The 26,959-nt window shown below is 39.2% G+C and overlaps 2 protein-coding genes across 3 annotated transcripts; both read left to right on the top strand.

The window, feature by feature from the left end:
- Window positions 1-5,199: 5,199 nt before the first annotated feature.
- LOC130135621 (probable esterase KAI2) lies at window positions 5,200-8,017 on the top strand. Its single transcript, XM_056305221.1, has 2 exons — window positions 5,200-5,696; window positions 7,481-8,017. The coding sequence occupies exons 1-2, from the start codon at window positions 5,326-5,328 to the stop codon at window positions 7,923-7,925; spliced, it is 816 nt and encodes a 271-aa protein (XP_056161196.1). The 5' UTR covers window positions 5,200-5,325; the 3' UTR covers window positions 7,926-8,017.
- A 4,296-nt stretch (window positions 8,018-12,313) lies between these two features.
- LOC115676853 (suppressor of RPS4-RLD 1) lies at window positions 12,314-26,616 on the top strand. Of its 2 annotated transcripts, none has more exons than XM_030599859.2 (24): window positions 12,314-12,565; window positions 12,760-12,869; window positions 13,894-14,564; window positions 14,651-14,695; window positions 14,913-15,014; window positions 15,082-15,162; window positions 15,534-15,600; window positions 16,007-16,107; window positions 16,215-16,322; window positions 18,550-18,620; window positions 18,748-18,804; window positions 20,078-20,186; window positions 20,279-20,359; window positions 21,466-21,552; window positions 22,016-22,222; window positions 22,673-23,001; window positions 23,115-23,201; window positions 23,269-23,368; window positions 24,600-24,691; window positions 24,784-24,822; window positions 24,933-25,023; window positions 25,713-25,810; window positions 25,892-26,202; window positions 26,311-26,616. In XM_030599859.2, exons 1-23 carry the CDS (start codon window positions 12,444-12,446, stop codon window positions 26,178-26,180), a joined length of 3,144 nt encoding a protein of 1,047 aa, XP_030455719.2. In that variant the 5' UTR covers window positions 12,314-12,443; the 3' UTR covers window positions 26,181-26,202; window positions 26,311-26,616. The 2 variants fall into 2 exon arrangements, with proteins under 2 accessions (XP_030455719.2, XP_056161137.1); XM_056305162.1 differs by having other exon boundaries at window positions 25,892-26,206.
- The last annotated feature ends 343 nt before the right edge of the window (window positions 26,617-26,959 follow it).

The following is a 26,959-nucleotide window of genomic DNA, read 5'->3' as shown; positions in this document are numbered from 1 at the left end:
CCCAAGTAGGGATTCCGGCCCAATTGATGCACTGGGCTTTACGTTTCGGAGTCGATTCTGGCCCAGGCCCGGTCCAGATCAGCCCATTAAAGTGGACTGCCCGGAATTCACCTCAATTACTGTTAAATGCAAAACCATGGTTAATCCTGAAACAAACATGATCTTCTCTTAATCTGGTTGATGGGGAGTGCTCTGGTGAAGATCAAGCCCAAGTAGGGATTCCGGCCCAATTGATCCGCCGGGCTTTACAATTTGGAGTCGATTCGGGCCCGGGACCGGGCTGGATCGGCCCATTAAGGTGGACCGCCCCGAATTCACCTCAATATTAGGATAGGGGGAACGAACTTGGTTGGAAGTTCGATGTCGCTTTTGTGGACTTTGACACTGAATGAATCCGCGTTTGTCAGGGGCGTTCACTCTGATCCCCAACCGACCCGTTGGTCCTATACGGGTTTCTTGAAACTTGTCCATGTGTCCAAGTGATTTTTCCATGCAGCTGCTCTCTTGAAACTTGAACACTTGTTCGGTTGGTCACCCACCTTTCCAGCTGCTTCCCTTCACTAATGCTGCCTTTAACGTGTTAGGCTTCCACTCACAAGTGGTAAAGGAAAAGGAGAGAGAGTTCACGAGGGTTTGATAAGGTAAGTTGCAATTTTGCATCCTTGTCCCTGAACATTTAATTGCTGGATGAAATGAATCGATCTACATCACATGACTCATGCTTTTCGCTCCAAATTGATGAGGACAAGTACCGTGAAATCGCGGTTCGAAGTATTTGGCGATGCTGCATTGATGTCATTGCGGAAGGAGTGCGGAATAAGACTTAGGTTTTGGCCGTTGGTCATTGGAGGAATTAAGGTTTTATTTTGGTCAATCAAGGACTCAAGTTTTAAATTCGTCGCATCAAGTCTTGGACTCATTGTCAGTGGGATTCGAGTGTCGGAAACCGAACTTGGCAAATGAATTAAAAATTCAACATGGGAGCCCTGCCGGATTTTCGACCCCTAAATTGAATTCCGCTAATGGTGAGCTTGAGACTTGATTGGGGCTTTTTTAAAAACGTCGGTCCTCAATCAATCGTAATAGAACCTTGAGACCAGCATCCAAACTTTAAGTCATGTTTCTACTCTGGTCATGGTAGACCAAGTTCAAGCCATGATTGACCAATTTTTGGAACAACTATTCTAATCAAGTAATCGTGCAACTGATGCATTGGCGGCCAATCCATGCAGACTCTTAAATTCAATGAATCGTACCTGATTTTATAGTTCGGATGTAACGAGTACATGCATTAAATACCTAATCTTTCAGATTTGGTCCTTCAAAATACTAGAATAGAGCCGAATCAAGTATTATAACGATTTGACTCGACATTTGTCGAGCTCTTCAAATTCTAATTAGGTATCGTTTGGTACGGCTTCTTTGCAGCAGTTTTAACTATGAAAAGGAGTGCTGCCGTTTTTATGAGGTATATGTGAAGTACCTTCGAGTTACAGCACTACCAAAACCGCAGTAGCTTACGGACTCTTATAGGAAGCAGCATTGCGCAGCATTAGAATTCGACAATTTTGAAGCGTTTGCTACAAAAAATATAGGGATAAGTGCATTCAAAGTCCTAAAACTTGTCACGAAAATGAAATTGAGTCCTAAAACTTTCATAATGTGCAATTAAGTTTTAAAACTTGTCAGGAAAGTGCAATTGAGTTCTAAAACTTTCAAAAAGTGCAAACAAGTCCTAAAACTTATCACGAAAGTGCAAACAAGTCCTAAAACTTGTCAAATTAGTTCAATCAAGTCCTTCTATTAGTTACACTTTTTGAAAGTTTTAGGACTTGATTACACCTTCATGATAAAATTTAGGACTTGATTACACTTTTTGAAAGTTTTAGGACTTGATTGTACTTTCGTGACAAGTTTTAGGACTTGATCGCATTTTTTGAAAGTTTTAGGACTCAATTGCACTTTCCTGACAAGTTGTAGGACTTCTAGGTCACGCATGCGCAACCATTTGGTGCCCTGAAGCATTCCAGTCGAAATGATTCTTTTTATTCTCGTGCCTTGAACGATTCGGCGTTGAAGGCGTTTGGTAATGGTCAAAATTTCTATTCCCGAAATAGTAAAAGAACATAAATGTGTTTTGTAACGGCATAAAATTTCTTTTTATTAATAATATTTTAAATATTTTAATATTTCTTTCTTTTCTTTTTTTCTTCTCCTCCTTCTTGGCCATGGCCGGTAAAATATTTTTTAATTAATAATACTTTTATTAAAAATAAATTTTTTATTTTTTTTGGCCATGGCCAGTAAAAAATTTCTTTATTAATAATAGTTTTATTTAAAAATAATTTTGTTATTATTTTTGGCCGTGGTCGGTAAATTTTTTTTATTAATAATATTTTTTTCTTTTTTTTGGCCATGACCGGTAAAATATTTTTTTTATTAATAATACTTTTATTAAAAAATAATTTTTTTATTATTTTTGGCCATGGCCTGTAAATTTTTTTTTATTAATAATATTTTTTCTTTTTTTTGGCCATGGCCGGTAAAATATTGTTTTATAAATATTTTTTAAAAAATATTATTAATAAAAAAAATATTTTTATTGAAAAAATATTTTTTATTTTTTTTGCCTGGCCAGTAAAATATTTTTTTTATTAACAATTTTTTTATTAATAATATTTTTTATTAAAATATTTTTTTCCTTTTTTTTTGCCATGGCCTGGTCGCCCTCCTAGGCCGATAAAATATTTTTTTATTAATAATTTTTTTATGGCCTAGTCGCTGGCCATGGCTGATAAAATAATTTTTTTTTTGTTCATGGCCGGTAAAATATTTTATTATTAATAACATTTTTTTATTAAAATATTTTAATCTCGCCAGATACGGTGAGGGTGGCCCTCGCGCTGGACATTAGAAGCTACATTAAAAACCAAGAAAAAGAAGAAGAAAAAAAAATTGATTCTCATTTTTGTTCCGAGAATCAAGAAGCTATTTTTTTATTCTTAATTCTGCTCCAAAACTGATTCTGGGCACAAATTTGCAAGAATTTGTGCCCAGAATTAAAAAATTTAACAAACAGATTTCTGTTCCAAAACTAATTCTGGGAACAAAAGAACAGAAATTTTCACTATTTGGCCAGTTGCCAAACAGGCCCCTAGTGCACTTATCCCAAAAATATAAGTTACAACATTCCATAGCATCACAATGAAAATATAAGGGTCGGTGGTGGCCGTCGCCCCTTCATTGTTAAATGTGGTTAAACTTTATCCTGCAAAATTTCATGTGCATTTTCTTTAATTCGAAGTTGATTTTTCATTTCGCTTTTCTCAATTGATCACTCTCCAATCGACCTAAATACAAATCCCGCCGTGGGTACCTTGATAAAATGGCGATGATAATCGACATCAAACCCCTGTCTGATACTCACGTATAAGTGCAATATATACTGGTAACACCAATTAAAGTTCATTACTGTCGAAGCTCCCTTTGACATAGATTCAATTATATTATCAGATTTGACGTACGCAAGTTACTTTGTGATTGAATATATGCTTTGAAACGATCCCTCCAAGAAAATAGTTACTGAGGAATCTGCCAATACACTTCACACAAAAATGAGAAATGTTAGGGATGTCCATAGTCAAGGAATAGGTTTCCAAACCACTCATAATTCATTGTTTACCGATTTTTAGATCAGTTATTCTTATTGTTAAAGATAATTAGGATATTTTTCTTAATTTTACATATATCTCTCTTAATTGTGCATGTCCCTGATTGATTATAGTTGATATTATGATTACATTGTTAACTTAGATAATTATCCAATAGAACTTATAAATGGGCTCATGTACTTCACTATGGTATAGAGAAATACACATAATTTACATAGTGCTACTCTCTTCCGCATTATTCCTTTCGTGGTATCAGAATATGATGTCATGAGTTTAAATTTTTCTAGGCCTCGTATCTGCCTCCTTTATTATGTATTACTATGCTTAGTATTAGGCCAAAATTGGTCTTATACATGAGGAAGAGTGTTAGAATATTTAAATATTAAATAATGCCTTTATTTAATAGTTCAAGCTTTTTAAAAGTAATCCTACAACATCTCGCAGTGTCAAAGAGAGGCAATTTTGAGGAAATTTTGAGTGCACCCGGCACACATCACACTTGGTACACACCCAAGTGCACACCTTGGTGCACATACCAAGTGCGCACACCCGGAGCATACCTCGCATCTCATGTCATCTCTTTTGTCATTACTACCAATATCTCCCTCTCAACGTGAATCCCGCAATATTGATCGTCTTGTCTAATGGCGATGCTAGCAACCACGTTAGCCTATTTAGTTGTCTCGTAGCCTGCATAGTAACCATGACAACCTCTTGCCATGACGATAGCTTCATGCCACGTAGTTTGCGCAGTAGCCGCGACAACATGCAACTGCCACATAAGCAACCATGTCAACGTTAGCCGGTTCTCTCTAGAGCACAACAAACCGCAACAACAATCCAACCCAGGCCTTTTTTCAGATGTTTTTTCGAACTCTAGTCTACTTCCAAGCCATTTGAGTTTGAGGGCAATGTTAAAGAGGATTAGGGTATTTCCCTTGATTCTTTTATTCTCTCAGGATTGTGAATATATATCTCTTGATTGTGCATATTCATGATTGATTCAATTAATATCATGATTATTTTGTTAATTAATATAGTCATCTAATAAAACTTATAAATAGGCTCACGCTCTACTATTTTACACAAAGAAATATACATAATTTACACAATGCCCTCTCTTCCGCATGCGACATCAAAATAAACTCAAACTTTTCCTTGGATTTCAATGTTATGCCCACAAACACGGTTTTCTTCAAAGCCTTCCCTAAAAGGAGTCTGTTCTAGACACCCAGTCAATTCGACAACTCCTACGCTCCAAAAAGTGAGCAAGTTCGGGTAAAGGATCTCTCGAATATTGGGTAGCTCGTAGCGGTCGTCTAATCTCTTATCATTATTCTGTACATTTACATTATTTCCATCACAGATTACCGGGTCAAAAGAAACAAGAAATGGCAACCTAACATTGTCGATAGTCAACCCTCACGGTAGATATTGTCTTTTTCTATGCGGGGTTCCATAAATTTTATATATCTAATTTACGTCCTCGAGACAGAGACACGTGTGTATTCTGAAGAGCACCATCAAATCGGCAATTCAGAAACCATTTAAACACAAAAACCCGAAATAGCTATACTGTGACGCAGGTCTCTCTCCTTAGCCATCCAAAACTGCCTCCTCGCGTGAACGGCCAAAGAAGGAGCGATCAAATCTCATGGGGATCGTGGAACAGGCGCACAACGTCCGGGTCCTGGGGTCTGGGGACGAGACCATAGTCCTCGCGCACGGGTTCGGGACGGACCAGTCGGTGTGGAAGCACCTCGTGCCCCACCTGGTCGGTTCGTACAGGGTCGTGCTGTACGACAACATGGGGGCAGGGACCACCAACCCGGACTACTTCGACTTCGAGCGGTACTCGTCCCTTGAGGGCTTCGCATACGACCTGCTCGCGATCCTGGAGGAGCTGGGGATAGTCCAGCCATGCATCTTTGTCGGCCACTCCCTCTCGGCCATGGTCGGCGCCCTCGCCGCCATCTCCCGCCCCGACCTCTTCTCCAAGATCGTCATGCTTGCCGCCTCGCCGAGGTGAGCCCGGAAACTTTCTCTGTGCATGACAAATTTAGGTAATTAGTGTTAGGAAACATACTTGATTTGTTTGAAGACTCAGTTCACTAAACAAAACAGGAAGAAAATAGAGATTGTAGAATGGAGAGGAGTTCTGTCTGTCTGCCGAGACTTTCCCTATGGACGCGCTGGGCTGTGTGTTCATCTTTCACTTTTGTCCCTCATTTTCTGAGAGTTTAGTCTTACGATTTTATCGTCAGATAGGTTTGAAGATAGGTTTACTTCCTCCCCATCCTCTCTCTCTCTCTCTCTCTGAGAGGGATAGTCATACTAAATTTGTGCAGTAAAAATGAAGAAAATCATTCACAGTCCTGAACCTATTATATAAATGTCGTTTTAGTTCTAAATCTTTCGATATAATCTTAAAACTACGTGAAATTTTAATATAACCCGGCCTTCCGGTCAATTTGCAAGCCGGTGATTTCAAGGCATAAGGGAGAGAGGGTAAAGGACAAGATATATGTAAGTTCCACGTAAAGAGCTCAAGGGAAGGATTAGAGGGGAATTGTCCCTCTCTCCCTTTTGTTTGTAAGCCTCCCATAGTGTCAGATCAGATAGACTTGATCATACCTATCTATGCTTAGTATAACCACATTCAAGTCCTCTTTCTTCTTAACTTGCACATCCTATCTCTTCTGCATTCTCTTCTGTATGGTTTGAGTTTTCAGGATTCAGTATGTATAATTAAAGCCATAATCGAGAGAATGTTTATTCGGGTGCACGTCACATGGCACGTCACTCAACCTTTGTAATTGCCACGTGGTCTATATTCAGGGTCATTCTTGCACATCACACGGCGCATGCTAATAGAAAAATATCAGAGTTAATAATTGTAACAAAATGAAAGTTTTGAGAGTAATATATAATAGTTGAAAGTTTGCGAACGAACATGTGCCGTCCCAAAGTTTAGGTGGATTCAGTCTAATTTTCCCCGTCTTTAAATATATGATTTATCCATTTGATCTGAAATATATGCCACGAGATAAATTTATTGTATTAGATGAATTATACTGAGAATTTGAAGTATAACTTTTTGTTTGTTACGCGAATAAATGCATTTTTTATCCATTCAAATAAAAGTCAAATCAAAATAATTTCAACAATAACTTATTTTATCATGTGAACAATCTAAATTTAAACAGTGTAGCAAAAGAATAAAAATTTGCATCTTATTTGAAACATGCACGTTTGTATTCAATTTAGTTTTATTTCTGAAATATAGGTCATATCATTCGAAGCAAACCCGTTTAATAGAAAATGAGAACCAAAATAATTTGTTATAAGTTGAAATTGAGATTCTTTAGGAAGAAAGAAATTAGATAAGAGAGAAGTTTAGAAGTTTTAATATATCAATTTACTATTTGACAAATTTTGTTTACATATTGCAAGTTATCATAAATTTAAACATTTGTGGCTTAGCAATCAAAGTTAAATCATAGCAAAAGTTTTAGAATTTCTTTAAATTTTAAAATTGTTGAAAAACTAGTATACATCTAATTAGTTGATTACAAGTTGTGAATATCATGCACAGACAAACTTAGCTAAAAATAATGCGATCGATGTCCATGTTTATGGCTTACCAATCAGACAATTGGTTGGGGAAAGTTTCTTCCAAGCAGGGATGAAGGGGAATATGACCCTTCAAAGAAATGTCCGTCCTCAAATTGAAAAGTGTATATAGATACTTGGTTTTCTTATGGAAGCAAACATAGGTGAATTGATCACATGGATGTGTTTATCTCTAGGTACTTGAATGATCCGGAGTACTATGGCGGCTTTGAGCAAGAGGACCTCGACCAACTCTTTGAGGCAATGCGGGAGAACTACAAGGCGTGGTGCTCCGGCTTCGCGCCGTTGGCCATTGGCGGCGACATGGACACGGTGCACGTCCAGGAGTTCAGCCGGACCCTGTTCAACATGAGGCCCGACATAGCACTGTGCATCGCGCGGACCGTCTTCCACATCGACATGAGGCCTTACCTCGGCCTGGTCACCGTGCCCTGCCACATAATTCAGAGCGCGGCGGACTTGGCCGTGCCGGTGGGAGTGTCCGAGTACATGCACCGGCATCTGGGGGGCAAGTCGACCGTCGAGGTCATGCCGTTGGGCGGCCACCTACCGCAGCTGAGCTCGCCGGAGATGGTCATCCCGGTGCTGCTGAGGCATATTCGCCGCAATCTTGCGGCCTAGTGCATATGTAACTTTGTCCGCTTCGTTTGAGTTTCATTCTTCCTTCTTGCAACAGAACTTAATAAAGGAAAAGGAACAGCTATTCTCAAACATCAGTACCGGTGGTTCCATCAAACGAGGCAGGATCTTCACTGCAAAATCTGGTTGGCTTCTTCCTGTGCTTAGCTAAGGTAATCAGCGCACTGAAGATCAAGAACCTGGGAAGTGTGTGGTGAATATATCCACAGATAATCCGCAGTCAATCATAGAAAATAAGCAAAACTTAGAATCTTCGCGGTCGCTCAATCTTGATTAAATCACCCTCGACATTGTGCCTCCGACGGCATGATCTCGTACAGTTGACACCACAAATTTGTCATCAAATCTTCATATACCTAAAAAAGGCCGGTCTCAAAACGCAAAACGGCACTTACAGGTTTCAGAATCAAATGAAACTTTCCAGATCCTAATGAAGGTTAATAAAGATTTTTGAAATTGATAATTCATTGAAACGATGCTCGGTTCGTAGATCCGAGTCTTATATCTCGATATGGGTTGAAATCTTGTGTGATTTCACCTAAAAATATTGGACTCATTGGAAAGCTCTCGACACAAGCATTCCAATGAAGCAAAATTCATGTGAATCTGACATCAAACATGGGATGGAGGTTATATAAGCTCAGAAAGAGCAAGCCTCAACTCAATGAGTTCGTGCTTTTTCTTGAGAGGGCTAATAACGCATATAAATACCCCTCCCATCCCCATTTTCAGAGATGATGAGTCTCTTCCTTGCCCTTTTACTCTTGTAATTCTCACAAATCGAGTTCGATTCTCATATTTATCTTGTTTTTGCATGTTATTCCGTCGGTGTTGGTACTGAAAACTCTTGCGCTTTCGAGATAAGTCTCCAACTCCCTTACTTTCAATTCCAATGGAAACCCATGCTAGGACACGTGACGTTTGTTTAGAATAATAGAATTTAGAACACGTCCCTATGCCGCCCATTTTGAATAAAAATGCATGCTGTTAGGCTGTTGTAATGCCGAAATAAAATCTCAAATTGTATGATTTATCATTGTGCTGCCGAAATGTCGCTTGCAATTATGCATGTTAATAGGCCATCATAACGACTATTTAGATCTGAAATTAGGTGTTATGATGTTGGCTGTGAAGGAACACAATAGAATGGATGATGTTGTTGTTACTAATTTATGAATTATGCAGTTTGGAGTGAATATAAAGTTTTGGACATATTGAAGTGCTGCATTCGAACACCCATTTATTTGAAAGCCAACCCATAGGTCATGTACCGAATGGATTGGATTCAAGTCAAAGATATGCTGTGATAACGAGACAAGAAGTTAAAACTCAATAGCTATCCTGATTCGAACCCATGAACTAAGGCCCATGCACGTGATTATTCATTTCATGTTTTTGATACTGAAATGATATTGGGAGATTTTGTTTCGACGCGGCCGAAAGGAAATAGTGCATTCAAGTAAAATCGTTAGGCAAAAAATAACTCCTCACTTAGTATAGTCTGCACATCACATCATTGTCATGCCTTACATAAGATTTTCTATGTCATGTTATATGTGATTATTATTGTCTTACATCTAATTTGCTATGTCATGCCACATGTGATTATTACAATATCATTTCATTGTTATGCCTTGTATCTGATTTGTCATATCATATTGCATGTGATTATTACTATGTCATGTCTTATATCTAAGTTATCGTGTCATGATGCATGTGATTGTTGCCATGCAACTTCATCGTTATGTCTCGCATCTAATTTATCAAATCCCGCTGCATGTGATTATAATCATGTTATGTCATTTCATAATCTTATAAATTGTATCCGATTTGTCATGTTTTAATGCATGTGATCATTTTTATGTCATGTTATTTTCGTATCTCATGATTGAACTTTGAATATCAATTAATATTTAGATACTCACTTTCACACAAAATCAGGGTCATGCCACTGCACATAAGCAAACAGCCTCGCCAATTGGTATTGACATTGAGCAAGTGTTCGGCAACATTTCAAGATTTAAAAAAAAATAAAATTCATGCATGCTTAGAAAATTAATGAATGAATATTTAAGGACTCAACCAAAATCTAGGGTTGCAGTGCACGAAAGGGCATCGTGTGATGCTAATCCGTCCCACAGGTAACCAAACTCTCGGACCTAAGATCTCTAGTTTTTGTATATCAGTTTCCTTAACATGTGCACTTAGATAATTGACTTTCTCATTAATGCCTAAGCCTCTACGTGCCCTTAAACCTAAGTATTATGAACAGATTGGTTGAAACTTTAGCATGGTAGTTAAGTTGGCGATCTTTTGATTCCAGTAGACTTTCCAAACTTAGGATATGGGGAAGATCTTAGGAACCGAGGCACTGCTAACTAAAGGCCCCCGGCCAGTTTGCAACATTTGAGGTGCTACGCTACATATATGCTACCATAAACAGACAATGTTTACAGCAAGACGTTTTCGTCAGTGAAGAACGACCTCTTTGCTCTGCAGAAGGAGAACAAGCTATCGGACGTGCAATGTGTTGATGACTGATCGGAGCTTGCGAATGGTAGATAAGTCAATAAAAGTGGAACATATTGACCGTAAGAATGGTGAGAACAGACCAAAGGACACGCGACCGAGAAAGAAATATGATATATCAATAGAAGATGAACGGTCTAGAGGACATGGATAAGTCAATAAGCTTGAATGGACCTTACATATGGTGACCAAACTTGAGGGCGTTAGGCTACATAACACAAGGATCCAGAGTGTACAGGGAGACGTACGGTAAAGCAAGAAGTTCTGGAATTACTTGCTACAGACGAAGTGGACAATTGTCCACACTTTTGGAAAAGAAGATCCAACTCTTTATCGATTCATATCGAATTCACATTGATGCGTCGTAGTCGTCTTGAAGCCTTGGGATTCATGAAAAGCATTCCGGAGAAGATCGAAAGCGCGTACGCAGCAAGATTTAAACTGAACAAAGCACAAGAAGTGAAAAAGCCTATACCGATTAGCAGCTCGAAAAAGTTCCCACGTCTCCTATAACAACCCATGCAACCCCCTTCTTAATTATTTGTGCCTAATCCCACTTCAACTCGGTCTCGTGGCATTTGGGTTAGATTTTTTTCAATGTATTATGTTTTATTTTTGTGGCATATGTGTTAGAGATCCTATGTTCCAACCAGACCTGTCAAACGAGTGGGGTCGTGTCGGGTCGAAAATTGTTTGATCCAAATAGATCCATTTAACTCGTTTTGACCCATTTTCATGTAATGAAAATCTAATGACCCATATCCGATCCAATCCATACCTAACTCATAGCCGACTCAACCCGTATTGCTAAAACACTTCCATATTTAACTCTTTTTGTGGCATATGTGTTAGAGATCCTATGTTCCAACCAGACCTGTCAAACGAGTGGGGTCGTGTCGGGTCGAAAATTGTTTGATCCAAATAGATCCATTTAACTCGTTTTGACCCATTTTCATGTAATGAAAATCTAATGGCCCATATCCGATCTAACCCATAACCAACTCATAGCCGACTCAACCCGTATTGCTAAAACACTTCCATATTTAACTCGATGTAGAAAAACTCGTACCCAAACTGAGACAAGAGTGTGGAATGAATGAGTGCGATATTGAGCGATGGATGGATTGAGTTTAAATAAGTTGTAAATCCATTTATGATCCATTTACGACCAATTTAATGCCCATATACTCATTTATGACCAATTTAGTGAATATAACTAACGCATTTATGACCCATTTACTGATTTATGGATTAAGAAATGGATTTATGACCCATTTTGACAGGTCTAATTCCAACCAACAACACCTAAATAATTCATCGTATTCTTAACCTTGCCGGCGCTCCGTTGATCTCCCTTATTTTCTGGATTTGGCCTTGTTTTGTCGTATTACGTGCTTTGCTCCGCTTCGCCCATGAAAATCCATCTACTTCTCACGTATCTTTTTTCGAGCAATGAATCCGATTTTCTTTCGAAAAAAAAAAAGAAAAAGAAAAAGAAAACCGACCACAGCTTGAAAAGAAAATTCTTTCCCCCCGATGAGCACTCGCGGTTCACGTGACCGGCACGGTACGAATCTCCCCCAAAATTAAAATAAAAGAAAAGGAAGAAAAAATCCGAAATGGAAAAAATCCATTTTATTTTTATTTTTCACTTTTTTTCCCCAGGTCTTCGTCATGATCTCCAAGCTCCCAGTTTAACCCAACTCCAGGTGTGTCCTCAAATCAATCCTCGCCATTTTCACCTCCTCTCCTTCCTCTCCTTCGTCTTCTTCTTCTTCATCATCTTTCGTCTTCGTCTTCGTCTTCCTTTGCTGGGCTACGCCGGGGACGAAGGAAGGAGCGAGCGGCGGAGCTGCGCAGCTCTCTCGGTCTCGGTCTCGGTCTCGGTCTCGGTCTCGATCCCCGCTCACTCTTTCACTCTTCCGCTCCCCCCGCGTCGGCGGCGGCGGCGGGCGGCGGGCGGCGGAGGGGATGGCCGCGGCGGTGTCCGAGCGTGTCGAGCTCGCCAGGCTCTGCACCTCGCGCGATTGGTCCAAGGCAATCCGAGTCCTCGACTCGCTCCTGGCTCGGTCGTGCACAATCCAGGACATCTGGTAATCCGTCTCCCTCCTCCTTCTCCTTTCCTCCCCCCCGCCGTCCCGCTTTTCTAGGTTTTGTGCAGATCCCTGGGGTTCTGCGGATTTTGGGAAATGCAATTCGGTCGGGCTTCGGTTCGGTTCCTTCCGTCTTTCGTTTGGGTGTTTTTCCGCTAATTCTGTGGCGCCTGTCGTTTTCAATCTGGTTCCAGCAATCGAGCTTTCTGCTACAGTCAATTGGAGCTGCACAAGCATGTGGTGAAGGACTGCGACCGCGCGCTTCAGCTGGAACCTGCGCTTCTTCAGGCTTATATTCTGAAAGGTTTGCCGTCGCTTGGTTCTCTCGATACGCGTTTTTCTCCATTTCCGTTTCTATGGGTTGACCGATTTACTTAGGAGTGACAAAATTCGTGATTTTTTTTACTTTCTACTTTTAATCGTCAATATTAGGTTGATGAATGGTAATTTGTTAATTTGAAGATGGATGATGTAATTGGAGTATTGGATATTCTCATCTAGGGTTTTGGTAGTGAATGCGGAGGGTAGAACAGAATAGGCAGCAGACTAGCTGAGCGGTTGAGCTTTGCCCGGTAATTAGCATTTGTAGATTTATAGTTTGTGTCCTTCAGGTACAAAGCATCTCTTCAAAAAAGTTTAAAAGTTTTAGCTCTCTCTCTCTTTCTCTCTTCTATATGAACAGAATGGTGTTGCTCTCCTGCCTTTTTAATAAGTTTTCAGCCATTTTTCTTTTTGTCCATCCTTCCTCATTCTTCTAACCCGTTGGTTTTTTCTATTTTGGCGGGCCCTTGAGATTGTTTCATCATGCATGTATCAAGTAAACATCTAATAGTTTCTGGATGATTTGGTTGACCTTTTTTCTTCCATGTTATAGCACACAAAGTTTGCATGTATGATTATGAGTATGAATGCATTTCAATGCATATGTGGGACTAGTGTTACCCTCCTTCCTGTGGCTGCTTAAACGTCTAACTTTAAGCTCCAATTATTGTTAGACGCGGTTGCAATTTGTACAGATTTTTGTATAGACTGTTGTTACGAGCGTTGAAGATTTAACCAAGAGCACGTTGAGGTTGGGAACGCCTCAACTTGTTCTTAATCTGTTGGAAGAATTGCAGATTCCTTGTTTATGCTACTAATAGAGTCACGGTTTTCAAGTTTGCATGTACTCATACTAGCAATTTGTGTTAATTGGTGATATTTCAGTGATTCTCATTTTTCTTGTTTTAGATACTAGAACTATTCTTTGTTCGAAGGGACCATTTGCATGTGTAGCATGCATCTGCATTTGTTGGTACAAATTGAGGCTAGTCTTGTATTTCTTCTAGGTCGGGCATTATCTGCTCTGGGAAGGAAAGCGGATGCTGTTTTGGCTTGGGAGAAAGGGTATGAACATGGTCTAAATCAGTCTGCGGATCTGAAGCAGTTGCTAGAGTTGGAAGAGCTTTTGACTAATGCAAAACAAGATAAAACCAATGCGTCTGAGAACCATGCTGACTCCACCTCAACTGTGTCTGTACTGGATTCTGTACCTCGAGTCAATGGAGAATCAAATGAAATTAGTCAGAACCAGAAGAGTTTGAGAGATGCATTGAAAAATTCCAGCAGATCGAATGGTACATCGGACGTTCCTTATAAGCCCAATCGGAGTTTGGACTTACCAAGTTGTTTTAGTAATGAAGCCAAACGGAAAGAGAAGCTCGAGTGCAAAATGAATGGAAGCCTTCATGTTCTTGATGATTCAAAATCTGAGTCCAAATCATGCGAGACATCCTTAACTGGCAGCGAATCATCTATAGTTTGTATCAAGCCAAGTGATATGGCTGAAACATCTAGCAAATTGAGCGATAAGGTTGTTGCTCAAAGTGAAATGAGTGATGGGGTCACTCATAATGAAATAACTGATGACCCCAGGAGAAATAAAAAGCCCTGTGTCACTAAGCTTTCCAAGAACCGATCAATAAGTGTAGATTTTCGTTTGTCCAGGGGGATAGCACAGGTAAGCTCAATATATTGCGTCTTTATGGTGCTCCTTCACCTTCTTCACGCACTGAACTTCTTAACATTATAAAAATTCTTGCATAGGTCAATGAGGGAAAATATGCCCAGGCCGTATCCATCTTTGATCAGGTAATTATTGTTCTTTCAAGTTGCTTGATTTTTTTTATGTGGGTCTTCTGAAGTCAATATAACAAATTGGAATATTATCAATCTTCTTTATTTCTTTTTATTCTTTTGCTATGTGTTTTCTGGATTTGACATATTGGGAGGGGATGATAGCATAGTGTAATCTTGGAACCACTAATTATTTTCTGTCTCTACTTTCTTCTGATGAGATTATACACAGATATTGAGGGAGGATCCTAATTATCCCGAGGCTCTGATTGGAAGAGGGACAGCATATGCCTTCCAACGTGAACTTGATGCAGCCATAGCGGATTTTTCGAAGGTACTTTTCCCTTATTTAGTTGCTGAATGTATTTGTTAAATTACTTTCCCTCGTTTTCTCTCGCTAGGCCATTGAGGCAAACCCATCAGCTGGTGAGGCATGGAAGCGAAGAGGGCAAGCAAGAGCAGCTTTAGGGGAATCGGATAAGGTGAGACTTGTCCTTTTCGTTGTCCCCCCTCCTTTTAAAGTATTAACATCTTCTAAACCAATGTAGAGAATTTTCCTTGATATCCATCTCCATTCTCTATATATTCATGTAGATAAATAGCTAACTTATACTCACCTACGGATATTAATCTGTAAATATGTCAGTTGGTGACTTCTAAACGAGATGGCCAGAAAAATCTCCTTAATGAGGGCAGAAAGCTGCTCAGCATGAATAGCAGAGTATTGATTTATCCAGTAGAAGTGCTTAGCTAAAAAAGAAAAGAAAAAAGGCTATTGCTCAAAAGTTGGTGCTTGTCATTGCTACATTGCACATATCTTACTTGCTGCATGTTTATTTCTATTTTATCACAGGCTATTGCGGACTTGACAAAAGCCTTAGAATTTGAGCGGAACTCAGCTGATGTTCTACATGAAAGAGGTAGTGTTCTTAAAATTAGTGAATTATAATGTGAGGATCTTCAGATTGGTCATTCATGGGGCTCTTTTAAGAAAGCTCGTCCCCTGAATGCTTGGCTTCTGCAGCTCTATGATGATTATGAGCCAATGTGTTTTGAATGGTTATGCAGTTGTAGTGATTTCGCAAAATGATGCAGAATGACTAATGGCATAAAATTTTACTGCGACAAACACACAAAATATAAAGTTGGCTGTGCTATCTTTAATCCTAGACAAAGATCAATTGTTTAGGCTACTCTGTCAAAACTATATGACTTCTTGCTGACACCTTTTAAATTGGAAAGTATGATCCTGATAGTGATGTCGAGGTGATTGAAGCAATTTAGTTTTTCTGTTGACATGTAATTATGAGTATCTTATTTACCCAGGAATCGTCAATTTCAAGTTCAAGGATTTTGAAGCTGCTGTTGCGGACTTATCTGCCTGTGTTAAGCTCGATAAGGAGAACAAATCTGCATATACATATTTGGTTTGTCCTATTTTTGAAATATCCGTATTATTTGATTCTGGGTATGTTGAATTCTGCCAGAGTTACAAAGGTTACATTGTTGAGATATTTGACATATTGTTGCGTAGGGTTTGGCATTGTGTTCAGTTGGTGACTATCAAAGGGCTGAAGAAGCACATTTAAAAGCTATCCAGCTTGATCGAAACTTCCTTGAAGCATTGTCTCATCTGACACAGGTTCCATCATGACTGACTTTGTTAATTTTCAGACATGATGATATTTTTTTGTTGCCACCGCAAACATTTTTTCTTGGCAAAGTGTGACCGTAGTTTAGTCTCAATGAGACTGATTCCTGGCTAAAAGCTAATTTTGTGAGCGAACTAAAACATATGTTAATGGCTAATGTGAACTTATATCTTCTCTTAATTTGCACTTAGGAGTCTGTACACAGAAAGTGTTGTCTATGTTGCTTTGTTAAGCTTATTATTTAATAGAGATGAGACTTGCATATATACATTAGTTTAATTCATAACTTTGAGAAGGATGGATCCTCTTTATCTACTCAAATTGCGGGAACAAAAAGAAACATTCAGAAGGATTGATCTTGTCATGAGCTGGTGCCTGAACATGGTGTACAGTACAGTACACTGATTCAATATGACTGTTACACTTTTGTGGAGAGGGATAGCATTAAAATTTGAATTACCAGCTGAATTGGAAACAAAATAGCTTCTATCTGTGGTTGATGTCGTTCTTGAGAACGTGCGCAATTGCGTAAATGCAAATGACTGTTGAATCAGCTATAGATGTCAATTATTGTGGTCTTAATCATGGAGATAACGATGATGATGGTCAAGACTAAAAGAACTGTGTCTGTGAGGAGCTTCTTTTGCAGATCTATGCAGTTTATTTGCTGAAAAAGCAAAAGAGCACTAACTTATGTGAATAGTTGATAAAGGCCCCATTTGGTTCGGCTTTGGGAATGGGCTTTCGGCCTCGAAAGCCCCTTCCCAAAATGCTGAACCGTTTGGTTCAGCATTCGGCCTAGCATTGGCCAAATGCTAGCATTTGGAATGCCAAAAGCCCAAAGTTGATCCGGACCAGCTTTGGGCTTTCAGCATTTGTGGAATGCTGAACCAAAATTTTTTGTCCCCAAACTACCCTCACTTATTTTGGTTTATTCCGGTTTTGCCCCTCTTGGTACTGTTCATCTTCTTCGTGAGGTGGCCGGCGAGGGAGGCCGACACCGGATCGGGCCGGTGAGGTCGCACGACCCAGGCGACGGCCGCTTGAGGTCGCGCGACCGCCCAGGCGCCGCCGGCCTGGGTCATGTGACCTCAGGCGGCCGGCTCCTGGGTCGCGCAACCTCAGGCGGCCTGCTCCTAGGTCGCGCAACCCTCGCCGAGGGTCGCCTGGCCTTGGGCGACGACCGTCGGCGGCAGATCTAGCTTGCCGGGGGTCACCTGACCTCGGGTGACGGTTGCCGGCGCCAGATCTAGCTCGCTGGCGGCCGTAGGCCTTCGCCGGCTCTGGCGAAGGGTAGGATAGGTTTTTTTTTTAAATTAAAAAGATAATTTCCAAAGCCCTTTGGCAAAAAAAAATTTACCAAACACTACTTGGGTCAAAGTAGCTTTACAAATGATTTTTTACCAAACGCCACTTGCATTTCCCCAAGGGACTTTAACCTAAAGGTATTTGCATTCCCCCAAGTAGCATTTTTAAAGTTGAACCAAATGGGCCCAAAGTGTGACCAATTCCCAACCAAAGCCTTTCCAAGATATCAATTAGGTTTTGACTTGAAAACCTTGTCTTGTCTTTCCTGTGTAGTGCGTGGGGCTGTTAATTGTGGATCAGGTTTCTTGCTCCTTGTATGGGTGGCTTATGGTGTCCACCTTGCCTCTATCTAGTGGAGCTCTGGAGCTCCTTTTGGGCATTGGAGAAGATATAGAAACTATTGAAGAATTCCTTATGTTACCCTATGATGTTGCTTCATTTTGTAGGGTTTATAATTCAAAGATGCATTGGATATAATACAAAGATGGTAATGCTTATGAAGTTGTCGGAAATAGAACTCAGCAACCTTGACTGTCTTGTTACCATACTTAAATACTGAAGGTGATGCAGTTGTTAAAGCTCACGGAATATAAATATACACAAGTTGACAAAATGCTCACGCCGTGGCGTAGATTCTTTTCTAATTTAATGAGTGTATTGCGATTGGTGAGGACCGATGCCATTAGTAACAGAATGGCTTGGGATATTTAAATATGATCTAACCAAATTTGGGAAGGGAACTTTGTCCAAGCATGGGGTGCATAGTTTAGGGTTACCATTGCTACTTGTCAGGCCTTGGAAGTTTGAGAAACTACTAGTCTTAGATCATAGTACACGTTTATCTGTTGCCTGTTTTATTTCTTGCATTTTGAAATTAATACTGCAATCTATTACCTGATGTTCTTGTAGTTCTATCACGAGTTAGCGAAGCCCACGAAGGCAATGGAGTACCTCGAGCAAGTTATGCAAATTGATAAGATGTGGGTAGTCTTGTTCCAATTAGTTTTGGTTATGTACTTTGCTCCTTGCTTCGGAGCCCTGATTTTTAAATCAATACATTTATGCCTTTTTTATAACAAACATGTTTAACCAAAATGCACTTCACAGGTATGCCAAAGCCTATCACCTGCGAGGTCTACTTTTGCATGGTATGGGGGAGCACAGGTATGCTTCCGCATAAATGAGTCATTTCTTTCCAGTATCTATCGCCAATCATGTTCATCTTGTAGTTGCCTTTGAGTTTGAGGAGTAACCTGAGTTTTAGGATTGATAAACAATCAAATGGAGAATATTATTTTTTAACTCCCTCTCTCACACTCTTGGTAGAATTAGGCTTCCATGTTCATAAATGAGACACATGGTGAGAAGTACTACTTGTGATGGCTGGAATGGTTTGCCTTTAACCCAATGTTATTAAAGTTAAATCTTGTTTGATACTGGTTACTTTCTGTGTATTTATTTCTAAAATGTTATGTATTAAATGATAATTAATAATTTGTGCATGATAAATTATCTGAAACCAAGATGGACGTTTTGACAATGCATGAGAAATTCTATCTTCTAGAAGTTGCTAAGAAAATAAAAGATCCCGATTATACATGAAGAGTAAATGGAAAGGACCAATTGTAAATGATATATCATCTGATGATTCTCTAGATTTTATTTGGCCAAAGTTTTTTTTTCTTTATCTTTTACTTTGTCTTCCTCTAGGTTCTTCGATATTCAGATTCTTTAGTCACTGTAAAACCCTAACTATGCGCCAAGCAAAAAAAATGTAATGCTCGTATTACAATTGAGAGGAAATGCATGCTTAGACTTACAAAACATTACCAAATTATTTATTTGTCTCTCTTTTTTGTTTTTTGGCTAAGAAAATCATCTAAGCTTCTTGGTTTAGCACGAATGTGTGGATGTGAAAGCGTGCACACATTTATTTTTGTTTTTGATGGGCTAGCATCCCCACCGGTTATAGATGGTTCCCTCCATTCTTGCTTTGCTGAAAGCTGGAGTGATATGATTTTTGTACACTTACATGTCCTGCTCAGAGAATATTTAGTGTTGGCAATGACAGAAGGAAAACCAACGTTGGAGTAGGAGTTCAAAGAGGGATCAAAGTAGCTGGACATGAAAGATTGTTTATAAACAATCTATTTATTCAAAAAAAAATTTGGACGTGGTCCTCAACTCTACAAGCAGCCCTTATATGCAGTTATATTCGTTTTTTTGTCCCTGACCGAGAAATTGCTAACGATTTTAAGGACTGTCCAAAGGAAGTTAGAATATAATGAATCACTATCCAGATCATATATATGAAACACGGTCATTTCTTCTGGTTTCTTGTTAGTTTCTCCTCTTTTATTTGGTCTTTTGATCACAATATATACCTTTTATTACCAACACTTATCTTGTTTGGTTGATTGGCCAATTGTGCTTGCAGGAAGGCCATTAAGGAGTTATCTGCTGGGTTGAGCATTGAGTTCTCAAACATTGAGTGCTTATACTTAAGAGGTTCCTGCTATCATGCAATTGGAGAATATGGAGATGCGGTATTTGGGCATTTTTCAGTTCTATGGTGGTTCTTTGGGGCCATGTTTTTGACATTTATTGCTTTAACTTGGTATAACATTCAATGACATAGGTTAAGGATTATGATGCTGCGCTAGACTTGGAACTGGATTCTATGGAAAAATTTGTGCTTCAGTGTCTGGCCTTCTATCAGGTATCAGATGATGCATATATGTACATCCCTGTTACATTGAATGTTCTGCTAATGTCCCCCTCTGGTAGTACTAGACACAAGCATGATTATTTTGTAAAAGGCATACATTGGTTGCCCATGTGGAAGTACACATTACAGCAGTAAGAAATGCTCCCCTGCAACTTTGGTTTTTTATTTTTCCAAACAAGTTTACATGAAAGTACATACCCATTCGGATGCTGATAACAAAAACTTCCTACTTCGTTTCATTTTTTCTGCATGTCTAGAGAAGACGCCTTATTGTACAAGTTTGGTATGGTGAGACTTTGAGGTTCTTAATCATGATCTAGCAGTTTATCAAGGGGATTTCTTTTTGTCTGCAAATCTTACCACTGTTTGGGACTTGAGTTGACAGTTTTGTTTAAAAGAATTACATTCATTCAACTGTTGTTGTAGCTCAAGCTTTCCCATAGTTTGTGCTTCTGTCGTCTGATCATATATTGTTTGAGAGAGTTGTAAGCTGAAATGCTCCTTAATTTTCATTGGCATCATCAAATGAAAAGGTGTAATTAGTTCTCTCTCTCTCTCTCTCTCTCTCTCTCTCTCTCTCTCTCTCTCTCTCTCTCTCTCTCTCTCAAACAACCATAACATGGTATTTGAGTCTTCAGTTGTTCACTTGCCTATCGTTAATTCATTTTGGAGGTGGATTCTTGTTTATTTTATTCCTTGGTCGTGAACTCCATGTAGTTTTATTTCAATTCGCATGGTGGAGGGTGTGTTAAAGTTGTTTGCATCCAGGGTCTATCAAGGCCTTTTCTAAACTTTAGTCTCCCTCCATCATATAACTTTTGTTTTTGAGGTTAAAATTATGTGCTACTATTTTTCTGTGATTAGTGTTATACATGTTTTTGGTTTATGTTAGTACAAACAGATTGTGTCTTACCTGTCAATGGGGCTTATATGTTGTTCATGTTGTTCTCATTATGGTAACAAGGAATTTGTCCTGAATAGTGCGCTTGTCTATCTTTTTCCAACAAGAAAACGAAATCATTAAGTTGCACATAGTGGAATAGAACATTATTAACTTTCGTGGATATGTAAAATTTGTTTACTTTTATGTTTTGCAGAAGGAAATTGCTTTGTACACAGCTTCTAAAGCAAACAGTGAGTTTTGCTGGTTTGACATCGATGGCGATATTGATCCACTCTTCAAGGTAATATTTGATTGGATAACTTCGTCTGGTTGACTTATTGTAACTGTAAAATCTGTTATTTATCTTTGTATATGTTCCTTTTCCTGTGTTCTTGGTTTCTATCTGTTTTAATATTATGAACTAGCTTACAAGGCAATAAATTGTGCAAATAAGATTTAGAAGAATAAATGGGTAATAAGTGTTATCTAGAAGATATTAAATTCTTGAATTATTCGATGGTGTATCGGAAACTTCTATGCTGGGTTCTATTTTTTATTTCGAGAGGAGTGAGGAAATGTTGATTAGTGCTTGAGTGAGCATTTTGGATAATCTGTAGGCAAAAGGATATTGCAATCTAGTGTCTGTTACATTAAACTACACATCACAGGCCTTTCACTTAGACAAAGCGGATTGTTTAAGTGAAGCTGAACTTGTGTATATGTATAAATGTATTCTCTTTATGATTGACTTCTGCGGATCTCAGGAGTACTGGTGCAAGAGAATGCACCCGAAGAATGTATGCGAAAAGGTTTATAGGCAACCTAGACTTCGCGATTCTCTGAAAAAGGGAAAGCTCAGGAGGCAGGATTTCACAGTTACAAAGCAGAAGACTGTTCTTCTACTGGCAGCCGATTCAATTGGAAAGAAAATTCAATATGATTGCCCTGGCTTTTTACCCAACAGGCGGCAGGTGATTATATAATTATGTAATTCTATGTAATTCGGACACAAGATTTTCTTCAGTTTTGATTTTTAGTGGCTATTTTCTTGGGCTGGGAACTTTTTAGCTACACCCATTTGAACTTATTACTGAATGCAGCACTATAATATGCGTTGGAATTTGCCCCTTGGACTCTAGAATAATTTGTTATTTGTTAATTTTCTTTGGGCATGTAGTTGTGTTCTTATAGCGTGATAGTCGCAAGAAAGAATGATCCCTGTGTGATAGCCACAATCATTTAAATGTGTTCCATTTAGGTAATAAATTAGGTGTCTGATATGTGTCTGTGGGATATTAATATATTAGCTGAAGAAGTTCAATTTCGCTCGGTTGATTTATACATAGTTGAGGCTTGATTATTATCTGGCTGTTAAAATAAGTATGCAAAATCTCTAATTCGCAATTTCACTGGTGTGCTAGCATCGTATGGCAGGATTAGCTGCAATAGAGATTGCACAGAAAGTTTCAAAGGCTTGGCGAGCTTTACGCGCTGAATTGAAAGGTGCAACAGTTAAATCTACTAAGAGAGCTGGAAGAAGAGAGAGGATTAGTCTGCCCAGTCAAAATAGAGGTGGTGATTGTTGCAGCACAAGCAGTTCTTTAGAAACATCAACTTCATATGGTGGTACCAGTGAAGAAAGATTATCTGGTCGTTCTAAGTTATTGTGGCAAGATGTTTACTCGTTGGCTGTCAAATGGCGTCAGATATCTGAACCTTGTGACCCTGTTGTGTGGATTAACAAGTTGAGGTATTACATTTTTGCTTTGATAACTCTTCCATTTTAGGGCTTTGGTTCCATTTTCTTTGCAAATTGTCTTGATGCTTGTTTCTTCACATTAGTTTTGCCTTTCTGCAATGCAGTGAAGAGTTCAATGCTGGCTTTGGGTCACATACACCAATGATTCTTGGACAAGCCAAAGTTGTACGCTATTTCCCCAATTACGAGAGGTAGAAGCCCACTTAGTTCATTTAACTTCATATTTCAGAGGTAGGCTTACACGTAGTGGTGCTGCAGAACACTTAACGTTGCAAAGGCAGTTATAAAGGAAAGGTCTTATGTGCGCAGCAAATCAGATGGCCTTATTGACCTATCCAAGGATGGGAAATTGGAAGATGTGAGTTTTTTACTGTCCTGATGTTTTTTCTGTATGTATTTTGTGCATGCAAAAAATGCCTGGCATAATTTTCTTTCTTGGTAAGGTGTGCAACCCTATTGGTCTGGGGTTGCATTGCTTGGGATTTGATCTGGGTCTAGTCCAACCCCCAACCCTCCTGACCCACTGTTTGCCCGGTGGCTAAGTGCCTGGCATACTTTTTGGTGCCTTTGATGCAGAAATTTACATGCTGAGAGTCTAGAATGCATAGCAAAAGCCTACTATCTTGAACTGACTAATATTTTCCTCGCTTCTCCAATGAGATAAGGAAATCTTTACCCATTTCTCAATACGTAAAATTTATATCGTAGGGATGACAACTTCACCACAATCTCATATAGGATGCACATTATAGAAATTCAACTAAGTATAAACATTGGCTATCAACTACTTAATTAAAAAATCCCATCCTTTATGGGAACTTGGGATCAATTTTGCTCTTTAATGTTATATGAGCAATGGATGGAAATTTTCCTCCTTCATATAAACCATAAAAATAGATGGAGAAGTGAAACGAAGAAAAACTTTCCTACCTTTATGGATCGTACCTATCAAGTATCAGTGATCTAGTTGATCAAACAATTTATTGTTAAGATCACTTGTATCTTGTACCTTGTTTGCAATTTCCAAAGGCTGATGTGATCATAATTGTCATCCTGAGAGTGCTTTTTATTTTTGATATTTTATTAAATATTTCTTCAAGAGTTCTTAGTAGAGGGCACTTGTCAGTTATATCGGGATAAGAACAACTGTAGCAAGTCACTGATGCAGAAACATGCAAAAAGTGATAAATGCTTTTCTATGTTGTCATGAATCTGTTTTTAGCCTGCAAATGCAAGAATGATATGGATGGTTCTCTATCTTGTCCCCAATATAGCAGTCCATTAATATTTTCGTAGTATATCTATTTTTATTTTCTGAGATCAGTATAGAAGCTTTGGAGATCAGAGTTCTCATTAGGTATACCAGTTGAGAATTATATACTGGCAAACCAACAGGGGGTTGGTGATTACATCACACATCTCCTAACTGGGTAAGGAATAGTTTTGAGAGTTTCTGTGGACTTCCTCAGGGTCTTATACTTGAGAAAAACTGCTCCTTGTTGTAAACAGAAATTGCTAATATGATAGTTGTTAACAACATTTATAAACCTTCCTAACTATTTGCTAACATCCGATGATACAATGTGCAGATTATGCGTGCAAAGTCCTGTTCTGATCTTCATGGAGTTGTGGGGGAGGACTTCTGGCTGGCTACTTGGTGTAATAGCGCAGCGTTTGAGGGGTAGAATCTAAGTCTTTACCTAATTGAATAACCTTCCATGTTCTCTAGACGTCTAAAATATTCATCACATAGATATCTCACATGTATTTCAGGAAACAGCTTGAAGGAACAAGGATCACCCTGATGAAAATGTATGCTGTTTTACCTGGGAAACAATTGAGATGGAAACTTTAACTTCTCTTTTCTCGTCTTTTTTATAACAAATATGTTTTTTTCATTTTGCCCTCTTATTTGCTTTCAGTGCTGAACGGGGGTATGACTTCGCAATTAGAACACCTTGCACACCTGCAAGATGGGATGAATTTGACACAGAGATGAAAATGGCTTGGGAAGTATGTCTTTCTTTTTGGTGGTTTTTTTTTGTTGCTGATGTGGGGGAGGTGGTGTTTTGGAGAGTGGGCGTGCATTTGTCAGGTTATATCATAAGATTTTGTCTCATCGCTGGTTGGCATACCTTTGTTGAGCTTTTTCACATGCATCTCAAATTTCTATCGGAGCAAAGTTGGCCCTGTAGGGCAAGTATGCATGTGATGCATGTTACAATAATGATAATGGATGCCCCCTTAATTTATGCAGTCTCTGCAACTTCTATCTTTTGTTGGGTCACCTGTACATGAGTTCCTGTAATCATTCATTGTCAATGGAACTTTAGATGCTCATATTGTGCTTCCTAACTAGATTCTATCTGGCGGCCAATAAACTAAATTGCTAGAACATCATTCCTGTGCCTTCTATCTTAGGTGCTGAGTTCGTCTTTGGATGACCTACAGTGGTTGTACTGGAGGTGATATACATCTACGATACCTCCACTGTTTCCATTTGTCAGTATTGGTGCATGTGATAGAATGATGACTTGTAGGCTGCTGAAACTCGATTCTTCAATCTACTTTTCCATTTAATTGATTCCCCCAAGTCATCTACATTCGTGCCATAGTCTCTCCTTGTAAATCTTCTCTTGATTTATGAAACTTCCTCTTTTATAATTTTCTAATTCAACCGGCTTTCGGTCTTCCATTTGCAGAACGTATGCAATCTGTACTGTAGTGAAACATATGGCTCTACTGATTTTGATGCACTCGAGAAAGTCAGGGATGCCATTTTAAGAATGACCTATTACTGGTACAGCAATCTGACTTAACGACTCCTTGCTTGATATGGTACAATTCACTTCTCCACGTGTAATCGCAAGTGGTTTCACAGGTATAATTTCATGCCGCTGTCGAGAGGGACAGCTGCTGTTGGGTTCGTGGTCATGTTGGGGATTCTTCTCGCGGCCAATATGGAGTTCACTGGGAGCATACCAAAGGGTGTACAGGTGGACTGGGACGCCATTCTGAATTTCGATCCGAATTCTTTCGTGGATTCTGTCAAAACTTGGTTATACCCATCTCTGAGGGTGACTGCATCTCGGAAAGATAATCCAGATGTAGCTTTGACCTTTGCAACTACCGGATCGGTCGTTGCTGCTCTGAGCTCTTATGAGAATTGAGCGCCCTCAGCTTATTCGGCAGGTAAGTAATTTCATAACAGTCTCGTTCCTTTCTCCAATACTTGCCTTCTTTTGCCCTCCAGTTTTTTGTTACTTTGCGCGGCTAAATCTACATTCCCTATATGTGCAGAACGGAGCGCGCGCTCTCTCTCTCTCTCGTGGTCTGCCAATGCAGTGTTGTAATGCTATTGCATGTTATTGACACTCAAATTTTTATAGCAAGATCATTGAAACTGTATGTTTATTCTCTTAGATTGAACCATGTAACTAATGTACTTTTCTCAGCTTGTCAGGCATGCTCATAGATTCATCTCAACTCCCGCTGTTACTCCCAGCGTACAGGAGTTTTCATAAGTCATCTGTTTATAGGATGAAAATTGTAATTGCTAATTGGTTTCTCCGTGCTATTGTGGATTCTGTGCAGTTGGGTTTCTAATTTGATTCCTATTAAGGACTCCTCTTTCTATTTGTTGATCTTATTTTAGTTCCAAAACTCTTTATTTTCCAATCGGAACCTTTTTAACTTCACTAAATTTGTGTTGTGAATAAGTCCATCGATTTTACTGACGTGGATTGCCACGGGGAGTGCACTGCCACATCAGCAGAAAGTATAAGGAATTTTCTTAGGTAGAGAGTTCAAAAGAACAGGAAGAGACGAGGCAGCTGTGCACCGGCAAGGGCTGGCGACCCTCGCCGAGAGCACAAGCGACGGCAACTGCCATCGCCCCGTAAATCCGGGTGAGTCAGAGAGAGCTTCTGAGCCTCCGTAGGTCTCGTTA

Source organism: Syzygium oleosum, unplaced genomic scaffold (genome assembly GCF_021117445.2).
Source record: "Syzygium oleosum isolate NSW1041296 unplaced genomic scaffold, Sole_v2.1 Sole_v2.35, whole genome shotgun sequence".
NCBI lineage: Eukaryota > Viridiplantae > Streptophyta > Magnoliopsida > Myrtales > Myrtaceae > Syzygium > Syzygium oleosum.
Note: the sequence above shows the minus strand (reverse complement) of the source record. Positions and strands in the feature narration are given on the sequence as shown.